A 23,925-nucleotide genomic window follows, 5' to 3' on the forward strand; every position below is an offset into this window, starting at 1 on the left:
AAACAGTCAAGATATGGAAGCAAACTAAGAGTTCGTCAATAGATGAATGGATAAGGAAGGTATGATATGTGTGTGTATGTATATGTATGTATATATATGTGTATACATACATATATACATATATGTGTATATATATACACATATATAAATATATACATATACATATACACACACATACACACACACACACAGTGGAATGTTATGCGGCTATTAAAAAGGATGAGATCTTGCCAATTGTGACAATATGGATGGACCTAGAGGGTATAATGCTAAGTGAAATAAATCAAAGAAAAATATCATATAATTTCACATGTATTGGAGTGGGAAGGCATTCAAATGAGGGGTTGGAGATAATAGGATTTTCATGAAATATTATGGTTCATAGCAAATGAAGAAATTCTGGTATTGTCACTGATAGATAATAGAACCCAAAGGTAACAGATATATAGAATATATACTTTTTGGATAAAAAATGTCTAGTGTTGGGGTGCCTGGGTGGCTCAGTCAGTTAAGCATCTGACTTCGGCTCGGGTCATGATCTCACAATTTGTGGGTTGGAGTCCTGCATCAGGTTCTGTGCTGACAGCTCAGAGCCTGGAGCCTGCTTCGGATTCTATGTCTCCCTCTCTGTGACCCTCCCCAGCTTGCACTCTGTCTCTCTCTGTCTCTCAAAAATAAATAAATGTTAAAAAAATTTATTTTAAATGTCTAGTGTTGCCCATACCTCATAGAGCAAAAAAAACCCCAAAAGTGTAAGAATCAAAATCTTGTTTTGCTAACAAATTAGAAAATGCTACCCATGTAAGTAGTTGGCATGAATGGGGACATAAGTGCACCGTGCCTTCCTTATACGTACTAGCTGGTACCCAAGAAATGTTGGCCTCCCATGGAGACATAAAAGATATGTCTGTAGGGTTACTCAAAAACAGGATGCTTCCTCTGTGTTGTTCTCTGCTATTGTTACTTTGAAACACTTTTCAAAAGAGATGGTCTTGCAAAGAGGCATGGTACGAAATGATTGTTTACTCCTCCCTATGACATTTATTACAGGAAAAATAGAAACAATAAACGGCACTGGCTGCTTTACAGCATGTGTCCCTTTAGCCTACACATCTGCCTCTGCTTGACTGCAGGCAGGAAAGTGGTGTCTGGTAAGTACTCTGCTTATAGGCTTATTTCTGAGTCACTTGTTTTCACCAATTCACATACTTCAACTCCTTTATGATCTTGACTCTCTTGGCCCACAACACATATTTATATCCTCATTCTATCATTTGCTCACATTCTGGGTTTGCTTCAGGTTGGATGACCCTGGTACACAATCTTGACTTTTCAAAAAAATGGCAGTGATTCATATCCCTCACCCTAGATCCACTTCTCAGAAACCATCCCTGTCGGTAGGGCAGAGTAAGAACAACACTTGGCATCAGCATCAGGGTCATCCTTCCTTGGTATTTTGGAGAGCAAGAGAAAGGGATATCAATATGCCAGAGGGCTCAGAACATATGTAAATATAAAGCATTTCTAGAATATCCCCAAGGAAAGAAATTGTTAAGTAGTAAGAAAGGCTCTCAACTTTTTAGGTTTCAAAACAAAGTGGGTCAGATTGAAAACTGCTCTTTTCAATGCAATTTTCAGGTCTTTTAGGATAGGGATTCTGTTGTAAGCTGCACTTCATCGTAAACGAAAACTAGAGCAGGGATTTGCACATAGCAGACTTTCAATAAATGATATTTATTGAATCTGATATTTATCACATATGGTATAAATGACTAGGCTCCAAGCAACTTTTTTTTTTTTTTTAATTTTTTTTTTCAACGTTTTTTATTTATTTTTGGGACAGAGAGAGACAGAGCATGAACGGGGGAGGGGCACAGAGAGAGGGAGACACAGAATCGGAAACAGGCTCCAGGCTCCGAGCCATCAGCCCAGAGCCTGACGCGGGGCTCGAACTCACGGTCTGCGAGATCGTGACCTGGCTGAAGTCGGACGCTTAACCGACTGCGCCACCCAGGCGCCCCTCCAAGCAACTTTGAAATAATTCATTACAGATCATTTTCACTCCCAGGCTAAAGGACTTCCACATTCTCTTTGACTTTCTCTTGTAGCTACACATCTGGTCTTGCAAATATTGCATATACCCTATATTTGCATGGTATGTTCTGTTGTGAAATCTTGCCACATGTACCATGTCATCTGATTTTCAAATGACAGATCTTTAAAGATTCTTATAGCTCTCATAGCTGAGAAGACTGAGGCTGAGGGAAGTTTGATATTGCCAAAGATCTTACAGAGAGTGTATGATGAGGTGGGATTTGAAGCACCATTGGTAATAAATCCAGTCCTCTGTGCAGCATGTCACGATGCACTTCTTCAGGTATCATTCGGAACATCTAATCTAGCTCTGATACTTAGTACCTGTGGGTCTTGACTTCTCTGAGTCACAATGTCCTCATATTCAAATAGGACTAGGTATACATAACAGTTATTGAGACTTCTGATTTGTTGATCCATTTTCCAGATGAGAAAACCAAAGCTCAGGAGGTCAAGAAGCTGCCAACTGTCAGGGGCTGGCTTCAAAGATGGTGGCTTGATTCTATGTTCATCAGCTCCCATCCCCTGGTTCACTGCTTCTCTTACCCACCACTTATGCTTATTGTACACCTGGAAAGCCAATCAATGCACATGTAGTAATGATAGATATATAAAATATTGGAAAGCAGTTTACATATTTTTATGACATAGTTTTCATTTTTATTTATTTTCATTTGTTCTATATTTTTACAACGATTAATAGGGTTGGTTAAGGAAACGTTGCTCTCCCCAGGTACGTTACCAACAGCACATCTCTACAACTTCCTCCCTCTGCTGGCTCTCTTCTCTCATAAAGCATCTGCTTAGACAGATGCATGAAAGATACAGCAGCACACAGTGCCAAAACCTTCCACCTGGGGCTCATACAAATTCAAAAATGAGAAGACCAACCTCAAAGCCATTGTATTCCATTCTGAGTTGCCTTGCCCTAAAATTAATGGAACCAAGTCTCCCAGTATGCCCTGTGTGTTTAAAAGTGTAATCTGTAGCAGAACCCAATAGCATAAATTGATTACATCCCATCAAATAGTATTCCCTAAGCAATTTTCCCTGCAATTAAACCACTGTGTTGAAAAAGAATTTGGTTAGAAATACTAATGGGTATCCCCAACTGAAATGTAACCTTACTCCTGAGCCTCTAGGATGGCACTCCTCCCCTCTTGCCTGACAGTACTGTGAAACAAAATTGTCTTAATATTATTCACCAGGTCAAGTAGACACAGTCTCCAGAAGCACATAGCTTCCCCTCTCTGACCACAAGGTAAAGTGTTGTCCTGTCTAGAGGAGAATAGTAAGACTTGGCACAGGTGCTACCACCACTCCTCCATTCCTATACCCCTGGAAGACATTGCTAATCAATCACAGTGCTTTCCTGCTGAGCTCAGATGCAATCTTCTCAACAAAACAACAGGGAGCCTTTACTAATCCGAAATGGCAAGCAAGAAAAATATATCTGCCTGCCCTCTATCTAGAGTTTTACTTCACCGAGCTTAGACAAAACACTCCCTGTGACCCAGTCCACACACAGAGATTCAAGGGTGCCTAAATCCATGGGATGTTGAGTCTTATTTATCAGTATATAATGACCATTCTGGTATCTTCAGTTGACTTTTAATAAAACTACTTTTCTTATAGCCAACCAATGTCCTTATCTTTCTCAGCACCACTAGCCAATATTTCTCAATAACCTTGTATAGTATTACTTGGATTTCCTCTCCAAGTTCTTACTTCCTTCTTTAATCAAGGCAAATGTATTCAGCCGGTAAAATCTATCTTAGAAAAATCCTTCTGAGTCTAACCATTCCATTTCCTACTTGCCCACTCTAAAAATAAAGTAATTTTAATTCATTTTAATTGTTCTAAAGCCCTCAGGGTATTAAGTAGTTATGTCCTTTTTAAGGGTTAGCATAAGGTGGCTTTCTTTTATTTCTCCAGCAAATGAGGAAGTAGAAAACCATCTAGTGATATGAAAAATCACTTTTCTATTAACTGATAAATAAAACTATATGTACCATTATTTTAGAAATTAGTATTATTTTAGAAAATAAAACAGTATTATTTTAGAAATTCTTATTTTAGAAAAACTAGAGATTTCTAAGTATAGTATTATTAGAAAAACTAGAGGTTTCTAAGTACTCATTTATGTTTTAAAAACCAAGTTATAATGCCTATGAGATATAAATTTAAGTATGTGTCACCTTAAACTTAATGAAATTGTTAAAAAGCAAAATTCAGGTGAACACACTTGATTTTTTAATTTTTTTTAATTTTTTTAAAAAATTTTTTAAATTTTATTTTTTTGAGACAGAGAGAGGCAGAGCATGAATGGGGGAGGGTCACAGAGAGAGGGAGACACAGAATCCAAAGCAGGCTCCAGGCTCTGAGCTGTCAGCACAGAGCCCAATGCGGGGCTTGAACTCATGGACAATGAGATCATGACCTGAGCTGAAGTCGGACGCTTAACTGATTGAGCCACCCAGGCGTCCCTAATTTTTTTAATTTTTAAATTTTTTTATGTTTATTTATCTCTGAGAGAGAGAGACAGACAGACAGACTGAGAGTGGGGGTAAGTAGAGAGAGAGAGGGAGACACCAGAGCAGAGAGAGAGAGAGAGAGAGAGAGAGAGAGAGAGAGAGAATCTGAAGCAGGCTCCAGGCTCTGAGCTATCAGCACAGAGCCCAATGTGGGGCTCGAACTCAAGGACCACAAAACCATGACCTGAGCCAAAGTTGGATGCTCAACCAACTGAGCCACCTAGGCATCCTTGAACACATTTTAAAGATCTTACTGGCTTTATTCAACAATTCATGAATTGGGCAGTCTGCAATGTAGCAGATAGAAAGGAGCTCTGAGGAGCTATTAAAAACGAAAGACTTTTACAGGCTGACAGAAGGAAACTGGAACAAGGAAGTTAAAATATGCAAAGAAGGCAAGGTTATGGCAAGGTTGCTTTCCTTTGGGGATGGCAGGGTCTATCAGGCAGAGGACCCAACTGTTGCTACTCAGGTGATTCCCAATTGACTGGCTTAGGATTCCACTTCTGGGAGAGCTGAAGCTATAATTAAGTCTCCATTTGGTGATGTGGGGTTTTAGAGTAAGTAACTCCACTTGGGGAATGTTGAGGTGGTTTTTAACACGACATAAAAAAAATATCTGTATCTCTTTCTGATGTTTTTAATTCAATTTTAAGAGTTTTCAGATGGGTAGGAAATGACTGAACCATTCCATGAAAATGACTCTGAAAAATCAAAACTGAAAAATTATGAAAAATTAGATATATGATATAAAAGATTGCGAGACGAGAGAGAAGTTATGATGGTAAAGAGGGAGATTAACAAAAAGACAGTGAATAAAAAAGTAAAGAGGGAGATTAACAAAAAGACAGTGAATAAAAAACAGACTAGAAATGGAGAAATCTTAAGACAAAACAAACCAACAAATGAGAAGTATTGGATGCAGAAAACAGCTTACCACAAGATACAAGAACATACCATAGGAAAGAGATGTTAGAACCTTGAGAATATCAACGCATGGCATTGGGATCAATAATGAAATACACTGAATACTTTTAGCACGGTTTCAAATGACACTAATATCTACTAAGATGGTCCATGCTTGGTAAGATGCAGCTAATATACTGACTTGCATATGTTCTCCAATTTTATAGAAAGAAGTGGGCATATGTTTTCCAACAATGATATACTGTTCCAGTCCATTACATGCTTTATGCTGTCTTACTCTTCTCTGAACATCTGGAATGTTCCATTTAATTCACCAAAATAGTATAGTGTAGAGCATTTTCTGCAGCTACCATCCAGCCCCAACACCACCAATGCAGCTCTGAGAAGCCCTGACCAGCATCCGTGTGTGGGTGCACTCACATGTGTACATGTGCATATATAAAGACGGAATGGCAATCTATGCTGTGATACAGACATTTTATAAAGGAGAGAACTGATGTTCAGAGAGGTTAAGTAAATTAAGCGTAGTCACAGAGTCACTAATGTGTTTTACATTCAATGTTATTCCTGCTGTCCCTAAGAGCATTGCCTATTAATGTAGCTTACAATTGCTACTCAGTCTTTCTAATATACGCTTGAAGCATTCATATGTTCTGAAATCTGGACTTCCCACAGAGAGTGTAAAGCCTTATTTATGTCTTGCAATTATTTATCCCCTTTAGTTTGGCTAAAATGCGTCACACAGTGACAGGTACATAAGAAGCACTTAGTAAATGTACGTTGATTGAATTTAGCTTTTCCCGCCTTATATGTTGCATGAAAGTCTCCTAATATGGCTTTCATATTCATAGCTATTGATTCAATTATTCTTCCTTAAATCTTAAACGAAGCAGGCCACCCCAGCTCCCAGGCATCCACAAATTAGTGGTGTCTTCATTTGTCTTCCATTTACATCTAACTAAACTAATTATTTTCCTGTTACCTCACACCCCATTGGTGTTACACAAACCGCTGAGATGGCCCTATCTCCTGCAGGCATCACTCGTATCTTTTCAGCAGCCAGTTGTAACACGGGTGACAGAACTATTAAAAATGTCAGACTTCAATGCATGAAGAACTTATGTAAAAGCAAACGGTGTCATCTGAGGTAAAACTGGTGACAGCAGCATAGGGGAATGCAGAAGCCAACAGGACTACCTCCAAGCAAACTCTAACAGGGGAAGAAGAAACAATTTAGCCATTCCTAGGACAAAAAAGAAAAACCAAACAAAAAACAAAAACAAAACAAAACCACCTTCATGATTTCTGCAGAACTTAGAATATACTGGTGATGGCCACTGATACAGTAAAGAATTGAGCAAATGACTGGATTTTACACAATGTTGAAGAGATCGTGATGATGATGATGGTGGAAGATATGATAGGTGGGTGAGTGGATGGATGGATGGAGACACAGGTAACATCCTTGAACTTTTTTCCATCCCCGTACTTACAATCCCATGTCAAGCCAATATCATCCCGCCTTCCCAGACTATTTCAATACAGCTCTTAACTGTTCTTGCTTCCACTCGGCCTGCATCCAAGCCTTCTTCAGTATAATAGCTAGAGTAATACTTTTAAAACCATAAATATAATCATGGTTCTTATTTTTTTCTGATCCTTTGATGGTTTCCCATGGCACTTGTGGTAAAATCTAAAATCTGCCCTCTGATGAATATCTCTCCCCGTCAGCTCTTTTAACACTGTTCCAGCACTCTGCTCTAACCACACCTTCTTTTACTTCTTCATAAGCCCCAAATGTCTTGCCACAGCCCAGAGACTCTTCCCTAGAATTTCCCAACTTTAATAGCAATTCTTTGATCACCCAGATTAAATTACTATACTCTGTACAACTCTCATAGCGCGCTGAGTGCTTATGTCATAGTACTGCCTACGATTTATAATTATACATTTATTTGCAAAACTATCAGAGAATTTAAGCCCATGGGCTTGGGAAACTTGGTTGTTGTCTTGTTTCCCACTGTGTCCCCAGCAGCTAGAACCATGCCTGGCAAAGAAGAGCATTTCTTGTGTATGTGTTGAGTGAATGAAAGCCTCAGCCACCTGCTTGATACAGACAGAGAGCAATTCCTACAGAAAAGATACGAGGAAGAGAGTCACAGGAATGGTAGGCCAGGTCTGATTCCTCACCTGTGACGACATCCCTGATCAAAACTCTCGCAGGGGGAATAGAGGGCTTGACAAGTACTGCCGATGACTTTGAGCTCAGTACAGTGAGGGTTGGTGCAGGTGTGGCACCTGCAGGCTCTTCAAACGTGTGCAGAGTGTGCCTTCGAAAAGAAGCCTGCAATCTGTGCCAGTCACCACCATGCAGTGGTAGGACCATGTGCTCGGAATAATAAGGTCTTTTTTTTTTTTTTTACTCTAGACTGAAATAGTTACAATCCTTTTACTACCCCATCTCCAAAATTCCTTATTAAAATATGTATTAAAATTAATGTGAAAACTCACATATATATGTAGACACACACACACACACATATATAATGTATATATCTCAAAGGCACTATATATATATATATATATATATATATATATATATATATATATATATATAATGTATATATCTCAAAGGCACAATTCAGTTCTTTGCCTGTTAGTCCTACATCTGTGCTTTTTGTTTTATTCCTCAGGATGAAACTTCAGATAAAGCCCACTGAAAACCTTGAGGGAATGTCAAACAATCGTGAGGCTACAGGCATGTTGAGCATCAGGAAACTCAGGGCTGTGGCTCTCAGTGACTCTCCACTCTGCCTGTACTAACAAGAATCTTGTGTGATACACAGTCCCTGGTAACCACGGAGAATGTTTCAGTCTTTCTTGCACAGAGAAGAGGACGTGGCATGAGAACTCTCTAGAATTGTTTCTCCTTATTCGTACCAGTCATCCATTTAATCTACTTTTTAGAGAAGTAAACTTATAAATACAAGCTAGACATTAGAGGCGATTTTTAGACATCACCCTCCGCAAATCCCTGTGAAGCCAAAATTCCTTGCCGCTATTTCCTTGATGAAATGTACAGTCCCATGGGCACTTCTGACCCAGGGTCAGGCATACAGAAAGAGGTCAGTGCAGTAGTCAGAGGTGTGGCCCCTACAGCAGAAACCCAGCTCCAAGCCTTACAAGCCATCTGACTCTGAGCAATCCACACAAGGGCCAGCGTTCCCATCTGTAAGACAGCAGTAATTAGCAAGACCTATCTTACTAGGTCATTGTGAGGATAAAACGAGGGAATGCACGCAAAATGCTTAGCCCATGGCCAGGCCCATGAGCAGCTTTCCAACACATTAGCAGTTTATCTTCAGAACTGCAGAGGACAACACCTGTTTTCCACTGCATGGTCTTAGGCAGGCACTCAGCACTTCCCAGAACTTCCATTAAAAGCTCACTCTTGAAAACATTTTAACAGTTTTGAAGGAAGAGGTTAATTTTACTCTTGTGGGGATAGGGGAGTGGGGCAGAGAGAGGGGTTAAGTTACAACAAGGCAAAAGGGCTTCAAACTGAACTGTAGTAACAGTAGTTACTGTAGTAACAGCTTCCTTTCTATTGAACTGTAGAACTGAGCTTCCTCTGGGTCCCCGCTCTTCACGCAGCTACCATCAGGCTGGGTCTTTATGCTTACTCCCTCTCCTCTCTTCTTCCCCACCAGAAGCAGAACAAGGTCTTCTCTAACTAAAACGGAGCGTTACTTTCGCTACTACCTTTTGCTGAATCAATCACTGGCAAAGTTATGTTCTCAGAGTCCCACTTTCCACCCCAAAGGGCTTTTCCCAAAAACAACCCTCCGCCTGCAAAAAGGAGGGGGTTTTTTTCTTTTTTAAATCTTTACAAGAAACCTGTGGGTTGCCATGGTCATCTTCATTACAGAACAGGAAATTGGGGCTGGGAAAGGTTAAGTAAATTTCCCAAGTTTGCAGAAGTGGTAAAAAGGGAGCCAAGATTAGAATCTCTCTTTGTCTTAATGTCTTGTGCTTTTCTAAGACCCCAGCTTCCTTTATCATGATCTCAATGAACTACTAGCTGTGACCCAATGGGTTTATTGGGCACACAGCCCAAAGACTCGCAGCTTATTTGTTTTAGCAGTGCACAACGTTTGTGAACTTCTGCCAAAAAATTTTTCAATGTGTACTGGAGTGGATGGTCCATAAAAATAGACTGATTAACAAGTTCTTATACCTGAATTTATGGGTAAAACAATGGTATCTAAGACTTGAGAGCCAGCAGACACCTGATTTCCAAACTCACAAAACTCTTGTCAAGAAATAGCATCAGAGAGAGAGATTCCAGAACTCCACTGGTTTCAGAAAGAATGTCTTGTGCCAAAATCCATGGATTCTGAAGTTCCTTCTTCCTTAAGGCTTTAACAGTTCACCGAGCAATTATTTTTGTAATCTGGCTTCTCCCTCTCTTCTGTGAGTTCCTTGAAGGTAAAGAGTCTGTGTGATTCAAATTTCTAACCCCAATTACTCTGAATCCTCATTCTAGGCAACTAAAACATAGGCGGCTAAGAGGAGAAAGCCCAAAAGACAAAGGCTATAAATCAACACAGTCCATTTTGAAAAGCGATTTAGCGATACACATCCAAAGTCATAAAGATGCTTATATCCTTTGACTGTACAATTCCTCTCAGGGGTATTTATCTTTAGTAAGTTACCCTAAGGAACAAAACTCTACAGATCCTGAGTGATTAACTCTGGTAATAATGATGTTAGTGAAAAGAGCAGAAATGTCCTAGATATTCCATAGTAAAGGAGCAAGACATCACCCTGATGATACACTGTATAGCCCTTAGAATTATGATCGTAGGGAATGTTAGAGCAAGATCAAAAAAAGAAAGCCCAAGCTAAAACTCAAGGGAAGAAATTATAACAGAAATGATAACACCAAATCACAAGCCCATGATGACGACAGCTTTGGAGCACATATCTGGAGAAGGATTACGTGGAAATGTGGGAAAAGGATTAAACCAGCCTCAGGGCAGTAGCACATGCTAGAACAGTTCAGGCACAGGTAAACCTTGTTTCCTCAATGTCTTTAGAGGAGAGTTTGGATTCTGTTCTAAAATGAAAGACGGGCACTTGGAGCAGAGCCCTGGGTGAGGGAGCACAGCTTTGCATGCAAGACATGGAGATTCCCCTTCCCGAGCCAGACCCGCACCGGCTGTAGCGTGCGATTACGCTCTCAGACCATCTGCTCAGGGGCTGTGAAGGCAGCCGTGTGTCCTCCTGCCTGGACGCCAGGAGGACACCGATCACTAGTCAATCTGCTTGAAATTGCCTCCGATGATTAGTGTGTAATGACTCAGGTAGGTCACGGCCAGGGACGTTTCTGTTATTAATGCATTAGCAGCTGTAAATGGGCATTGATTCTGCACAGAGTGCAGGTTTATGGACTTGGTGGGGAGAGTCTGGCCCTGTGGAGTGTAAATGGTCATTGCTGGGGGAGGAAGCACCCCACAAGGGCACTGTACTTTAGGGAAGGGTAAGGAAGGCCAGCCAGCTCTGAGAGGAAAACCCTGACCTGAGAATATGGAGAAGAATTTACATGTGAGAGGGATGACTCTTGGACCTCTCCTACATCTGAGATGGGTCTGATCATATATCCTTGGATTCTGAGCCCAACATATACTCCTGTCTATGACTGGCTAATCCATGATAACCAACACAGCTTGGGTTGTTTTATTTACTTTAAATTTTATTTTAGGGGCGCCTGGGTGGCGCAGTCGGTTAAGCGTCCGACTTCAGCCAGGTCACGATCTCACAGTCCGTGGGTTCGAGCCCCGCGTCAGGCTCTGGGCTGATGGCTCGGAGCCTGGAGCCTGTTTCCGATTCTGTGTCTCCCTCTCTCTCTGCCCCTCCCCCGTTCATGCTCTGTCTCTCTCTGTCCCAAAAATAAATTAAAAAAAAAAAAAAAAAAAAAAAAAAAAGATTAAATTTTATTTTATAACTTTACCATAAATTTGGGGCCCCATTCATTTTAACGTCCTCACTCTCAGCAAAGATTCAACATGATAATTTATCCAAACTTACTTGTAAGTGAACAAATGAATGATAACGTTACCAGGGTAAGGATGTTAACTTAAATATCAATGTCATGGCACCCTGAGCTGGAACGTTCCACAATACAGTTTTTCAAGATAATTTATCCTTCTTAAATACAGACACTGAAGTCCAATGAGTGACTGGATTCACCAAAGCTCATGCATACACAGGCAGCCCAGCAGAAGATTATTTCTCAGTTATGTAATTGCTCTGAATAGTTCTCATTGTTACCATTTATTTACCTCTGACTGTATGCCCAGCACACAGTTGGGGTTGGCACTTTCTGAGGCAAGAATCTTCATCTGTGAAAATAACTGCCTGAATTCTAAAGAAATTAGCCACATGCTTAAAAAAATATATTCCGGCTGTCAGCACTAGGAGAAAGTTTATCTTTTTTTCTGTGGAGCTTCTAAAAAGAAATCTGTAGCATCCTTCATTTAGAAAAACCAAATTCCTTGTTTCTATAACTTATTAACCAGCCATTCTTGCTTTTATCTGTCCTCTGCAATTTCCAGCTGTTGCTACAGGTTCACTAGTGTCTCAGATGAACAACCTCGCATTATAGTGCAGAGCAGAAACAGCAAGTAGATGTAATCTTTAGCTTAAGTGAAGGGATTTAGCGAAACCCCAAGTCATTGTTTTGTTGTTCTCCTTAGGTCATTCTCTTGGGAAGTGATGAATAATCAGGGTGAAGAGAGATTTCAACTCTTAGGTGCTCCACCAGAAGAGGCCACAAGCAGATGTGCTTTCATTTCCTTTCACCCTATAATGCAACCAACGGATGTGGATCAAACCGTATCAACGTCAGTTTATTATACTCACTTTCCTGTCCAGAAGACAATATGTTCATTTTTGCCCACAGATTGGGGGCTGGGAGGAGCCACTGCTGGCCATAACTCATCACTCTCTGCCTGGCTCAGATACATCCCTTCAATCTTCACTCCTGTGGCCTCATTTCTGTCTTTCTTGTTTATTCACTAAATTCCAAGTCAGAAGGGGTCTTAGTTACACACTATTCCAATTAAATTCCTTACTGTTATTATGATTATTTAACAAAGAAAGCTAAGTCAGATTGGTCAATGTGTTAAGGATCATGTGGTCACTCCACAAAGGGGCGCCTGGGTGGCTCAGCTGGTTAAGCATGCAACTTCAGCTCAGGTCATGATCTCATGGCTCCTGGGTTGGGCCCCACGCGGACACTCATGCTGTCACCCACGCTGACAGTATGGAGCCTGCTTAGGATTCTCTCTGTCTCTCTCTCTCTGCTCCTCCCCCACTTCAAAATAAATAAATAAACTTTTAAAAAAAGGATCACGTGGTCATAAAGTCAGGCCATTAGCCTGACTCTTGATTTTTCAAAGATTGATCTAGATTGGAAAGTATGGTAAGGGAGGACTGTGAGGGGTTATGGATGACAAAAGAATGGTTTCAAAATGCAAAAAGTGATCATCTTTCACAGCAATAATCGATGCAACTCAAGAAATCATTGTCTCAGGGCTCCTGGGTGGCTCAGTCAGTTAAGTGTCTGACTTTGGCTCATGATCTCATGGTTTGTGGGTTCAAGCCCCCCATCGGGCTCTGTGCTGACAGTGCAGAGCCTGCTTTGGGGTTCTCTCTTTCTTTCCCTCTGCCTCTCCCCTACTCGCTCACACTCTGTCTCTGAAAATAAATAAACTAAAAAAAAAAAAGAATTAATTCTTTGTCTATGTGCACTTGCCACTTTTGCGGGTGCCAGGGATAGAGTGGTAAGCAAGACAGAGACACATCATGCCTTCAGAGATCCTCTAGTACAACTGGAGGAGGCAGGAAATGCAGAAGCAATAAATACAATAATTAGAGCATGTAAGGAGTGCTTTGGAATACTTGAGCTGGGTGAAATGATGGAGAATAATGAGGCAGATAGTGGGTGCGACTTCAGGCTCTTTTTTTTTAAAGTTAGTTAGTTTGTTTGTTTGTTTGTTTGTTTGTTTGTTTAGAGAGCACAAGCAAGAGAGGGATAGAGACAGAAGGAGAGAGAGAATCCCAAGTAGTCTCCACATGCTGTCAGCACAGAAGCCCGACATGGGGCTCGATCCCATAAACTGTAAAATCATGACCTGAGCCAAAATCGAGAGTCAGACCCTTAACAGAATGAGCCACCCAGGTGCCCCTTCTCTCTCTCTCTCTTTTTTTTTTAAAGTTTATTTATTTTGTAGAGACAAAGAGAACAAATAGGGAAGGGGCAGAGAGAGGGAACCCCAAGCAGGTTCTGCACCATCAACATAGAGCCCAATGCTTGAACTCATAAACCTGAAATGTGAGATCATGACATGAGCCGAAATCAAGATTCAGACATTTAACCAACTGAACCACCCAGGAGCCCCAGGGCTTCTCTATTTTTTATCCATGGTCCTGAAATCCAATAATCATACACAGTTTCCTTGTAACTTTCATTTTTTTTAATCTTCCTCTGTTCTAACAATAAGGGAGTGAAAGAAAATTGTTTTTCTTTTTTTATTTATCTGCCTATACTCTCTTGCTTCACAGTCTCATATACTCATTAAATCAAAAAGATCCCAAGTTCCTTATTCCCTTTGTAGAAGAGGGAAGCGAGGAGGAACAGGAAGGATTTTACCGAGTTGGCTATGCAGCAGCTTACGACAGACAAGAGATACACAGATGGAATGTGTGAATATGGATGTGTGGCGGTGGGTGGTCAAGTGTCAGAGCACATGGGAAGGTCAGAAGAGAGTGTCTTTTGGTGTGCCCTCTACACCATGAGACTCTAAATCAACTGGCACGAAACCCACCCCAGGCCTGGCCATCATTTAAATTAATGTTCTTACATTGCTCATGCTCTTGCTTCCTCTCCCTCCTGTATTCAGCTGAAGGCTGACCACCCCATTTCTAGCCAACATGCTGACTTTTAACCACTTCCTGAAGATAATCATTACTCTTTCTTTTCCAGTTCACCCTCAGGCTGTTCTACTCTTTGCTTGCTCCACCTAGTCCAGATTCTAAAAATATCACGGGGTCACACGTCTACAATGAAAACAGGCTTAGTATTTTCTTTATCCTACAAGGGGAATCAAGGAATTAAAGTACACATATTCAACAGGAGCGTCTTAACTGAGATATATACCAAAGTGTACAATAAGAATAAGGAAGGGTTACTTTGGCTGGTAAGACCACAGGTGACAAATTTTGAAGTCAGGAAGTAAACACATTTGCAAGGCAAGAGATCAACATGCTTGGTGGAAATATGTTATTTAGGGATTCTCAGAGAGAAGGCAGAATATGTTAGAGACAAACTTAGCTAACTGAACAAGTAACTAGATGATATTCATGCTTGGGGAACAGTAGTCCTCTAACATGTAGGATGGAGTCCAGGGGATGGTGGCTTTGGGCATTAAAACCACAGCCACTTGAGGAAGTAGCACCTAGAGTGATACGCCAAAAGAGGGAATGGAATTAGGGGTTCCAGAAGGTCCAGATCAAAGCCTCACTCCTCTGGTGGTGTGTGAAGAGCAAGACAAAATCGGTGGTGACTGAAGTTTGGGACTGGGGTACCTGGGGACAGAGTAGCATCCAGAGGCGAGAGCATAGGGTGTGGTCTGATGTCAGTGTTAAGCATTTGGAGTCCAAAGTGACAGCAGAAGTAAGTGAAGATGTGAAGCACATGGGTAGCTCGGTCCGTTGAGCGTCTGACTTCGGCTCAGGTCATGATCTCACAGCTTGTGAGTTCCACCCCACATCGGGCTCTGTGCTGATGGCTTGGAGCCTGGAGCCTGCTTCGGATTCTGTGTATCCCTCTCTCTCTGCCCCTCCCCTACTCACACTCTTTCTCTCTCTCTCTCTCTCAAAAAATAAAATAAACATTAAAAAAAAATTTTAAAAAAAGGAAGTAAGTGAAGATGTACAGCAATTTGTGCTGCACAGGACACTGGAATTCAGTCACAGATTTGGAGTCTGTTGCTCTAGGCCTATTTAGGCCTTGACAAAGCAGAAGTCAGAGCTTTAAACAAGAATTAGAGTAGGAAGTACAAGGCAAAAGGCAGCCATCATGGAGATCCAGATGGGTCTACTGTCTAGACTCAATTCTGTTTCTCCCACTTACATAACGCTCCATCAGAAGGTGAGATGTGTCCATCCATCTATTCATCCCCCCATGTGCTCACCCACAGCTATGTCCAGCAAGTACTGATTACCTATTACAGACAATACTTCAGTAGATGTTGTGGCTATAATCAGAGGTTATATGCTCTAATAACCAGCGTATGACAGACACCAACCAGTGAGAACAAACACATTGTATGACATTTGAGGGTCATTAACTCTTTCGTTCAGGATCAAGGGTTCATGTACGGGCATCATGCACATGGAATCGCAGGGAATAAAGGTGCTTAGGGACCTTGGGACAGCAGCAGTTCACCAACCAATGTCCACACTGGTATTTATCAGCTAAGTATCAGCATGAATGCAAGGATGCAAATTTCAGAACAGGCCCCCTGTATTGACAGGGCCTCCAGTCTCGAGCTGCCCCATCCAATGTGATAGATTATTACTAGCCACATGACACTGTTTAAATTTAAAATAACTAAAAATAAACAAAATGATAAACTTAGTTCCTTGGTTACAATAGCCACATTTCAAGCGCTCAGTGGCCATATCTGGCTACTGGTTACCATACTGGACAGCAAAGATAAAGAAGATTCCTACCATGACATAGAGTTCTTTTGGATAGCACTGGACAAAAGGAAAACATTAAATTAATCTTTGGTTAATTAATTATAATTCTGACATAGCGTGCCAAGGGAAGTATAATCTGGCAGGAAATAGAGATCTAAGGAAGGCTTCCACTGGAACTTAAATTTAAAAGTTGTAGGAAATTAGGGGCGCCTGGGTGGTTCAGTCAGTTAAGTGTCTGACTCTTGATTTCAGCTCAGGTCATTATCCCACAGTTTGTGGGATCAAGCCCCGTGTAAGACTTCATGCTGATAGCATGGAGCTTGCTTGGGATTCTCCCTCTCTCTGTTTCTCTCTCTAAAAATAAATAAATAAACTTTTAAATAAATAAATACATAATAAAAACTTCTAAGAAATTACTCTGAAGCTTAAGTTCAACCAGTGACCCTACAACCACCAGACTGCTGTAGCTCTCCTTTGTGTATACAGATCACAAAAGGATGTGGAGACCTACAATCCTACAAAGACATCAGAATGTGCAAAACAGCTTTGTATCATATACATCAGCCAATCTGTGCCAAAGGGCACCAATGCAAATGGAACATTCTGGAAAAGAATAAACAATGAAAGATAACCAGACTTTGGAAGTAGTAAATGAACATTGATTTTCTAAAGCCAACAGAGACCTCAAAACCCTAACTCAGACCACCATAGGATAGTCACATCAGTGCGGGCACAATGTTAGATGTGTGCAAATTCTAAAACCAGGACTGTTGCTCCCAGTAAAATCCCATGAGGGGCAGTTTCCTAAGCAGCAATGTTACTGGTGAGGCGAACCCAACACCCAGACACATAGCCAATGTAGACGTCAGGCCATCTGCTTTCTTGACGATGAAGCAACCTCCCAGAACTCAATCTCTGTTGTAGGGGACATGACCTCTTGGCCCCAGATGTTGATTGAGGTTCAATGCTCCAGGGAAGCTAGGACCACAAGGTAAGCATCGAAATCTATTAGGTACACAGAAATTGGGCAGCTGCTCTAACTATCCCCAGTGAGGAGTTTTCCATTTCTTCCTTTTTTATTTTTTCTTAAATTATCAGATATCTACACACTGGTGTAGAGCAGCAAATTAATAATTTTTTTTTTCTCTTTAGACTGCAATCGTAGATATGGAAATACCATACCCAAAGACAAATTAACATGAGCTCCTTACAACGCTGTACTAATTATCTCGGGGACCAGAGCCTCCCCTAGGTTAGAAATTTCAGCCCCAATCCAGGGATGGAACATGAATTCCTTTCTGAGAAGCAGTAATTTGTATCCTGTTGAGAAGGTAGAGAGAAAGGCAGGAGGGTCACACATAATCTGAAAACACATCCTGAAACCTTCCTCCTCCATCTCTACCTTGCCTGCTCCAGCACCACAAAGAAGGGAAGCAAGGATATTGCTTGAAACAGAAGAAGATAAAGTAACATGCATATTTAACTTTACACCAAACAGACTTCATGCCAAACAGTCTCTCCTTTCCACTTACAAAACCTCGCAGTTTTCAGAAAACGCTGTAGCCTGAACTTCAAAGGCAATGAAAGATAGATGTGGCATGTAGGGAATTAGACACGAAATTTCCTTTATTATTAGGAACAAAAGCTGTGGGTCTAATCTCCTGTGTGATACAAGCTTTAGCTGATCAGGGTCACACTGAGTCACTCTGATATTGCAAACAGCAAATACACCATCTTTTTATTTCTTTCTGCCTCCTCCTCCTTCTACCATTCACATATGCAAATTCCGTAGCAAAAAGGGGAGTCATGCGTTACCACTGAGGGCAAAAGAATTCCCTTTGATCAGCCTCTTCCAGGCCTGGAGTCCCACAGTCTCTGATTCCACCTGCCCCTTTATGATATTTGATGTATCAAATTATACGCCACCCATCTCAGAAGTAGAATGTATTTTTTGTAAAATTCTGAAACCTAACCAAGGAAGCTGCATCTTGAAAAAACTAAATATTTCCTTTAGTTAGCCTTTTAAAACTTTGATATTTGTGGTTAAATTATGACAGATTGTTCTTCGCCAGCAGAACTACTGCAGAGGAGAGCTGATGTCCCGTGCACCAACACCAACACCTCAAATGCTAGCGTCTCATAAAAAAGGAGAGTCGGGGAAACCGGAGAAAATACTGCTGGCTTCACCAGAAATAAAGTCCTTGTGCACAATGAGAACGGCAGACGGCAGAAAGTGCTTACTTGCTAAAAACAAATGAAATTTCTGAAATGTACCCCAGCATCTTAAAAGTACAGAATTTCTTTTTCTGCAGTAATTTTTAGATAGTAGGAATTGTATTCTGGTGCAAAATGAATTGTTCTTAAATGCCTCAAGAAATATGTGGTCTCACTTACTGATCTGTTTTTGCTGGCATTTCTTTCTACTTTGCAGGGTCATGCAGCTGGGAGAGAGGGACAAGATATCTCCTAATGAGAAAAGCTTAGGGAACAAATAGACAAGAAAAGCACATTTTAATTTAACCTCCAGCCAGCAGTGGTAGGGTTAATCCCCCAATGCGCACAAACATTTCCTGTGTTCCTTGTGGGGGTTCTGCCTGGCACATCATCCTCTCACCTCTGAATCCAATGCAGTAGAGCAGAAAAGAAAGACACAGGCAGGCAGCACAGTGTTTGTGGGAACTTCAGGCCTACAGAAGAGAGCTTTTCATCGCAAACACGATCAAAGAAATAGATGTATTTATGTAATGAAGGTTCAAAAGCGGTCGCACTTACTGAATGCTGAGCCCGATCAAGGAAGCTGTAAGTCCCACTGGCATGAGTTCTTTGAGCAGTTTCCTAGGGAAGAAGAGAGGGGGAGACTTGAGTATCAAGGAACGTACTCTCGTATTGTGCCTTAACCTGTCTTGTCATCATCCTATCTGGCTAACCTCTAAAAGAGGCTTTTGATGAAACAGTGTATTTTACAATGATGATGGTAGTGATGATGAAAAGGATTAAGATCAAGTCTTTCAATATATTTTCATTTAATTCTTTCACACTCCGATTAGGAAGGTATTACTATTTTCTCTGTTTGAGAAGAGGAAACCAAGGCTCAGACAGTTCAAGTAAGTCATACTTGCACAAAGTATGCATTAAGGTAGCAGAGCCTGGATTTGAACTGGGCAATTGGATACCAAGTTTACAACAGGTCTGCTATGCATGTACCTTCTACAGTGAGCCCTATGCTATAGGATGTGTTCAAGGAAAGATGAGAGGCCAATCTTTTAGAGATATTATTGCCTGGAGTTAGGCAAAAAGAGATAAACTCTCTTTTCAACTCTAGAACTCTAGGATTCTATAATGGTCAATCCCATGATGGCTAACACTCAAAGTGACTGTGATTCAAGGTGTCCTATCAATAATCAATTTCAGAAACATGGCTATCATCTCCCAATCAGAAGGAGTAAGATCCATGTCCATTAATATTTAAATATCAAAACCAAATATCACTCAAACTGCAGATGGCCATTATAATCTCATGTAATTCAGTGGGTTGGGGGAGAGGTCATCTCTAATCACAAAGACTTACTAATAGATATGAGAGAGTTACATGGCACCCTATACCCCAGAGAGTTGATTCTGACCTGTTCCCACTCTGGGTGACATGGAAGTAGCAGAGGTGGGATTGGTTTGCAGGATTCTAGAATCCTGTTCTAGTGTTCTATTATTTCTCTCGAGTAGTGACACAGTGTGTGCTCAGATTCAATGGAACTCACAAGTTTCAGAGTTTAATTATAAACAGTATTCACAGATATATGTTTGGAAAATATTCTCCCGTTCTTAATAGCTTTTTAAAAAAATTTTTTTAACATTTATTTGAGGGACAGAGAAAGACAGAACATGACCGGAGGAAGGGCAGAGACAGAAAGGGAGATAGAGAATTTGAAGCAGGCTCCAAGGCTCTGAGCATCAGCACAGTGACCAATGTGGGGCTCAAACTCATGAACCATGAGATCATGACCTGAGCAGAAGTTGGACGCTTACCCAACTGAGCCCAAAGTCGGACACTTAACCAACTGAGCCACCCAGGTGCCCCTCTTAATAGCTTAATATGATGGAGGGTTTTTTTTTTTTCCAATCTTCATATTTGGTGAGCCCACTGGTGTTGATAAATTAGAGCGTCTGAAAATAGAGAGTGGTTCTAAAATAGCGGAAAGAGAGATTTGCATCTGGAGAAGCCTGAAAGTATACACAGCTGTGAAGTTGTAAGGATGGTGTTAACAGTGGTCATTTATCTGTCCTTTCTTCTTTCCTTCCGTTCATCCATCCATCCATCCCAATCATCCATGACTCTGCTACCTACCAGCTTTGTGACCTTGATCAAGTCACTTAACTTTTCTTTGTCTCAACTTCTTCAACTATAAAATGAGAATAATATAGTGCCTATCTCAACAGATTGAGGTATTAGAAGTTAGTATTTGTAAGGCACTTATTTAGTATTATGCCTGGCACAAAGTCAATGCCATTTAAAAGTTGTTTATTATTATTATTGTTATTATTATTATTATTGAAGTATAGTTGAAATACAATATTTTATTAGTTTCAGGTATACAACATAGTGATTTGACAATTATAAAATGCTCACCACAATAAGTTTAGTTACCACCTGTCACCATAAAAAGTTATTATAATACTTTTGACTATATTCCCTACAATGTACTTTTTATCCCATGACATTCATTTTATAACTGGAGGTTTGTATGAAAGTTTATTATTATTTTTCAAGCCCCTCTTTATGCCAAGCACTATCCTCTTAGTGCCTACAGTCCAGGGGGAAAGTCAGATCTCGGTCAGGGATGGTGGGGAAGACTTTGCCAAGGAAGCAGCAATGGAAATGAGATCTTCATGATGAGACGAATGTAACCACATGAAGTGAAAGAATATGATTTGGGAAAAGGAGGCACAAAATTTAGGAAATGAATTGTCAAAGTATATAATTATCTTCTATAAATTCATAGTATGCCTCAGCTGGAGAATTATCTATGTCCTAGTAAAAAAATATTAATGATGATAATAGTAATAGAAACAATAGCAGTAGTAATAGTTTTATTGAACCCATAGTATATCCAGGCTTTGTATCAAAATCTACATGTGTCTTCTTATTTATTAAAACTAACGATGGCTTCTTTTGTCAGGTTCCACTTCCTAACTCTTGGGCAACTCTCTCTGGTACTTCTTCCTTCCCTTCACATAGTCGCTTACATACTCTAGGATCCAGCTAAACTGATGCCTTAAAGACAGAAGGCATCGTTATACCTCTAGGCCTTTGGTCACATCTTTCTTCCTCAACTGCCCTAATCCTGGCTCAATTTCAACTTGTTCTTCAATGTCCACCCAAGTGTGAACTTCTCTCTGCAACTTTCATTGACCTCTCCAGGTGGACTGAATTTTTTCCAGGGGCTATGTGGTCTTTCACACACCCTTCTATCTGAACAAGAATCACACACTCTAACCCACTGTAGAGCTGGCCTGCTCTGTCTGTGAGCTCCTGGAGGCTAAGGACAATGTTTTACTGATATTTGGTAGCCTCATTGTCTGGCACAGTGCCCAGCCACTTAGCAGCGGCTCACTACACTGGACGGAATCAGCAGAGATTCCTCATTGAACCAAAGTGGTATAGCTCCAAGGAAGGGCACTGAAATTTATTCCAGAGACAGGTTCTCCCTAAGCAAAACAGCCGTCACTGGTGTTCCCATATTTGGTACCCAGATGATAATATTAACTTCTCATCCACATCAGCTTCATGCCCACACCTTTAGATCTGTTTTTAACCCAACCTGCAGTCGAAATGAATTTTATAACCACCCCCCTTACTAATAAGAATCCATCAAATTCTCCAGGCAGATTGTTTTATAAAAGCAAACAAAGGCAGAGAACCAATGTTACAAGGTGAGAATAGAAATGGTCATTAGCAGCAATGGCACCAGACAGTGAGAAAAATCTAAGATGCTCTCTAGAGTTCCAGAGGAGCTGTATATGTTCAAACCAAAACAAAACAAAAACAAACTAAGATTGTCCTGAGTTTGCAATTACTCTTGCAAACTACCTTAAGAGCAATTTGTGACCAGGGAGAATCTTGGGTCCCAGAGGAATTGGGTGGAATTCTCATCATACTGAGACCAAGGCTGGAGCCAAAGGGCTGCAAGTGAACAAAATTTTAAAGGACATCAGAACAAAATCAGGCAGAACAGAGGTGAATGCTCGCTTCCTGCATTAGCTGCCCTCACCTCTGCACTTTGTCCAAATGGACGCAAAAAATAGCAAGCCAATTACTTCCAAAACACTGGAGTTGATGACTCCTGGGTAGGCAGCGTGCAGTTTAACTCTCTTACTCGGTAAATCGGGCTGGTACTGGAGTGTTTCCACTCCCACAGACTGCCACAGACTGCTTGAGGATTTCCCCACTTGGACGACCGCAATAGGCTGCAGAGATCGCCTTCTGTCTCCAGGCTTTCACCTCTAATTCCTCCAAAGAGCTGGCACAGCAATCTTTACGGAATGTGACTGTGACTATATTGCTTGACTATTTAAACCCTGCACTGATGGCTTCCCATTCCATTCAGGACAAAGCCTATACCTTGTGACATAGCCTGACATCCTGCATGGTGTGCTTCTGCCACACTCCAGCTTTATTTATTTATTAGTGAGCAGGCACACCCTCCCTCTGGACGCCTAGTGTACCAGCCCTGGGGACCTTCTAGTTCTGGATCATACGTGATTCGCCACCTGCCATGGGGATACTGTACATGCTGCATCTTTGACCTGGGATGCTTTTAACACCCACTAACTCCCATTCATCATTACTTTCTTATGGCAACTCCTACTACATGGTCTCAAGAGCCCTTCCTCATAGCACATAGCATGGCTATCACTTAACACTCAGGCACAAATTATTTAACTGATGTCTGGATGTCTCCACTATGTTAGCTGTATGAGGGCAGGGACTATGTCTATCTCACCATTTTGACACCAGCTCTTACCACACTGTTGTGAATATGAAGGTATTCAATATATAGTTGCCAAAGGAAGGATAGGTGGAAGGGAGGAGGGATGGAAAGAAGGTTTCCTCACTGTTTTGCTAATTTTACACAGGCTTTGGCTGACTACACAGATTTTCTGAGTTATTTCCTTCCCTCTACCCCATCTCTGCCTAGCACAGATCTGGAAGTCATGTCTGAAGTATATGATCTTGACTCCATTAGGGCTGTGTTCAGTAGTAATGAAACCTCACCTGATCTCAGTTCAATTTTCTCCCAGGAATGTGGAAGGTACTCTTCAGTTTTTGCTAGTTCCTAGAACTGAGAACTCAGTAATTGTGGGGTCACCATTCTCTGCCATGTATTCACTGAGAAGAAGAGAATAAGCCAGGCTCTGGAGCAAGAAAAATTGATTTGAGAGAAGAATAGGCAAGACTGGAAAGGCCATGGGAGGGAGATTTCTGGGTGGGGCTGAGACTCACTCCTATGCTGGGGGATAAATATCCACATTCTGTGAGCTACTTTGAATATGCTTCTATTAACTGTCAATAAAAGAGGTACATGTAAGACATTGGTCTCAAAGG

The 23,925-nt window shown here is 41.0% G+C and overlaps 1 protein-coding gene across 18 annotated transcripts in view; it reads right to left on the reverse strand.

The window, feature by feature from the left end:
* RBFOX1 (RNA binding fox-1 homolog 1) overlaps window positions 1–23,925 on the reverse strand; it is a 1,461,670-nt gene that overhangs the window by 1,187,680 nt on the left and 250,065 nt on the right. For 13 of the 18 annotated variants that reach the window (XM_042921406.1, XM_042921400.1, XM_042921398.1 and 10 more), the window contains exon 2: window positions 19,098–19,160. In XM_042921406.1, coding sequence (XP_042777340.1) covers window positions 19,098–19,160 — 63 coding nt within the window. Of the gene's footprint in view, window positions 1–19,097; window positions 19,163–19,893; window positions 19,986–23,595; window positions 23,736–23,925 lie in introns of those variants that run through there. The other 5 variants (XM_042921399.1, XM_042921401.1, XM_042921397.1 and 2 more) reach the window with 5 other exon arrangements.

Source organism: Panthera leo, chromosome E3 (assembly GCF_018350215.1).
Source record: "Panthera leo isolate Ple1 chromosome E3, P.leo_Ple1_pat1.1, whole genome shotgun sequence".
Taxonomy (NCBI): domain Eukaryota; kingdom Metazoa; phylum Chordata; class Mammalia; order Carnivora; family Felidae; genus Panthera; species Panthera leo.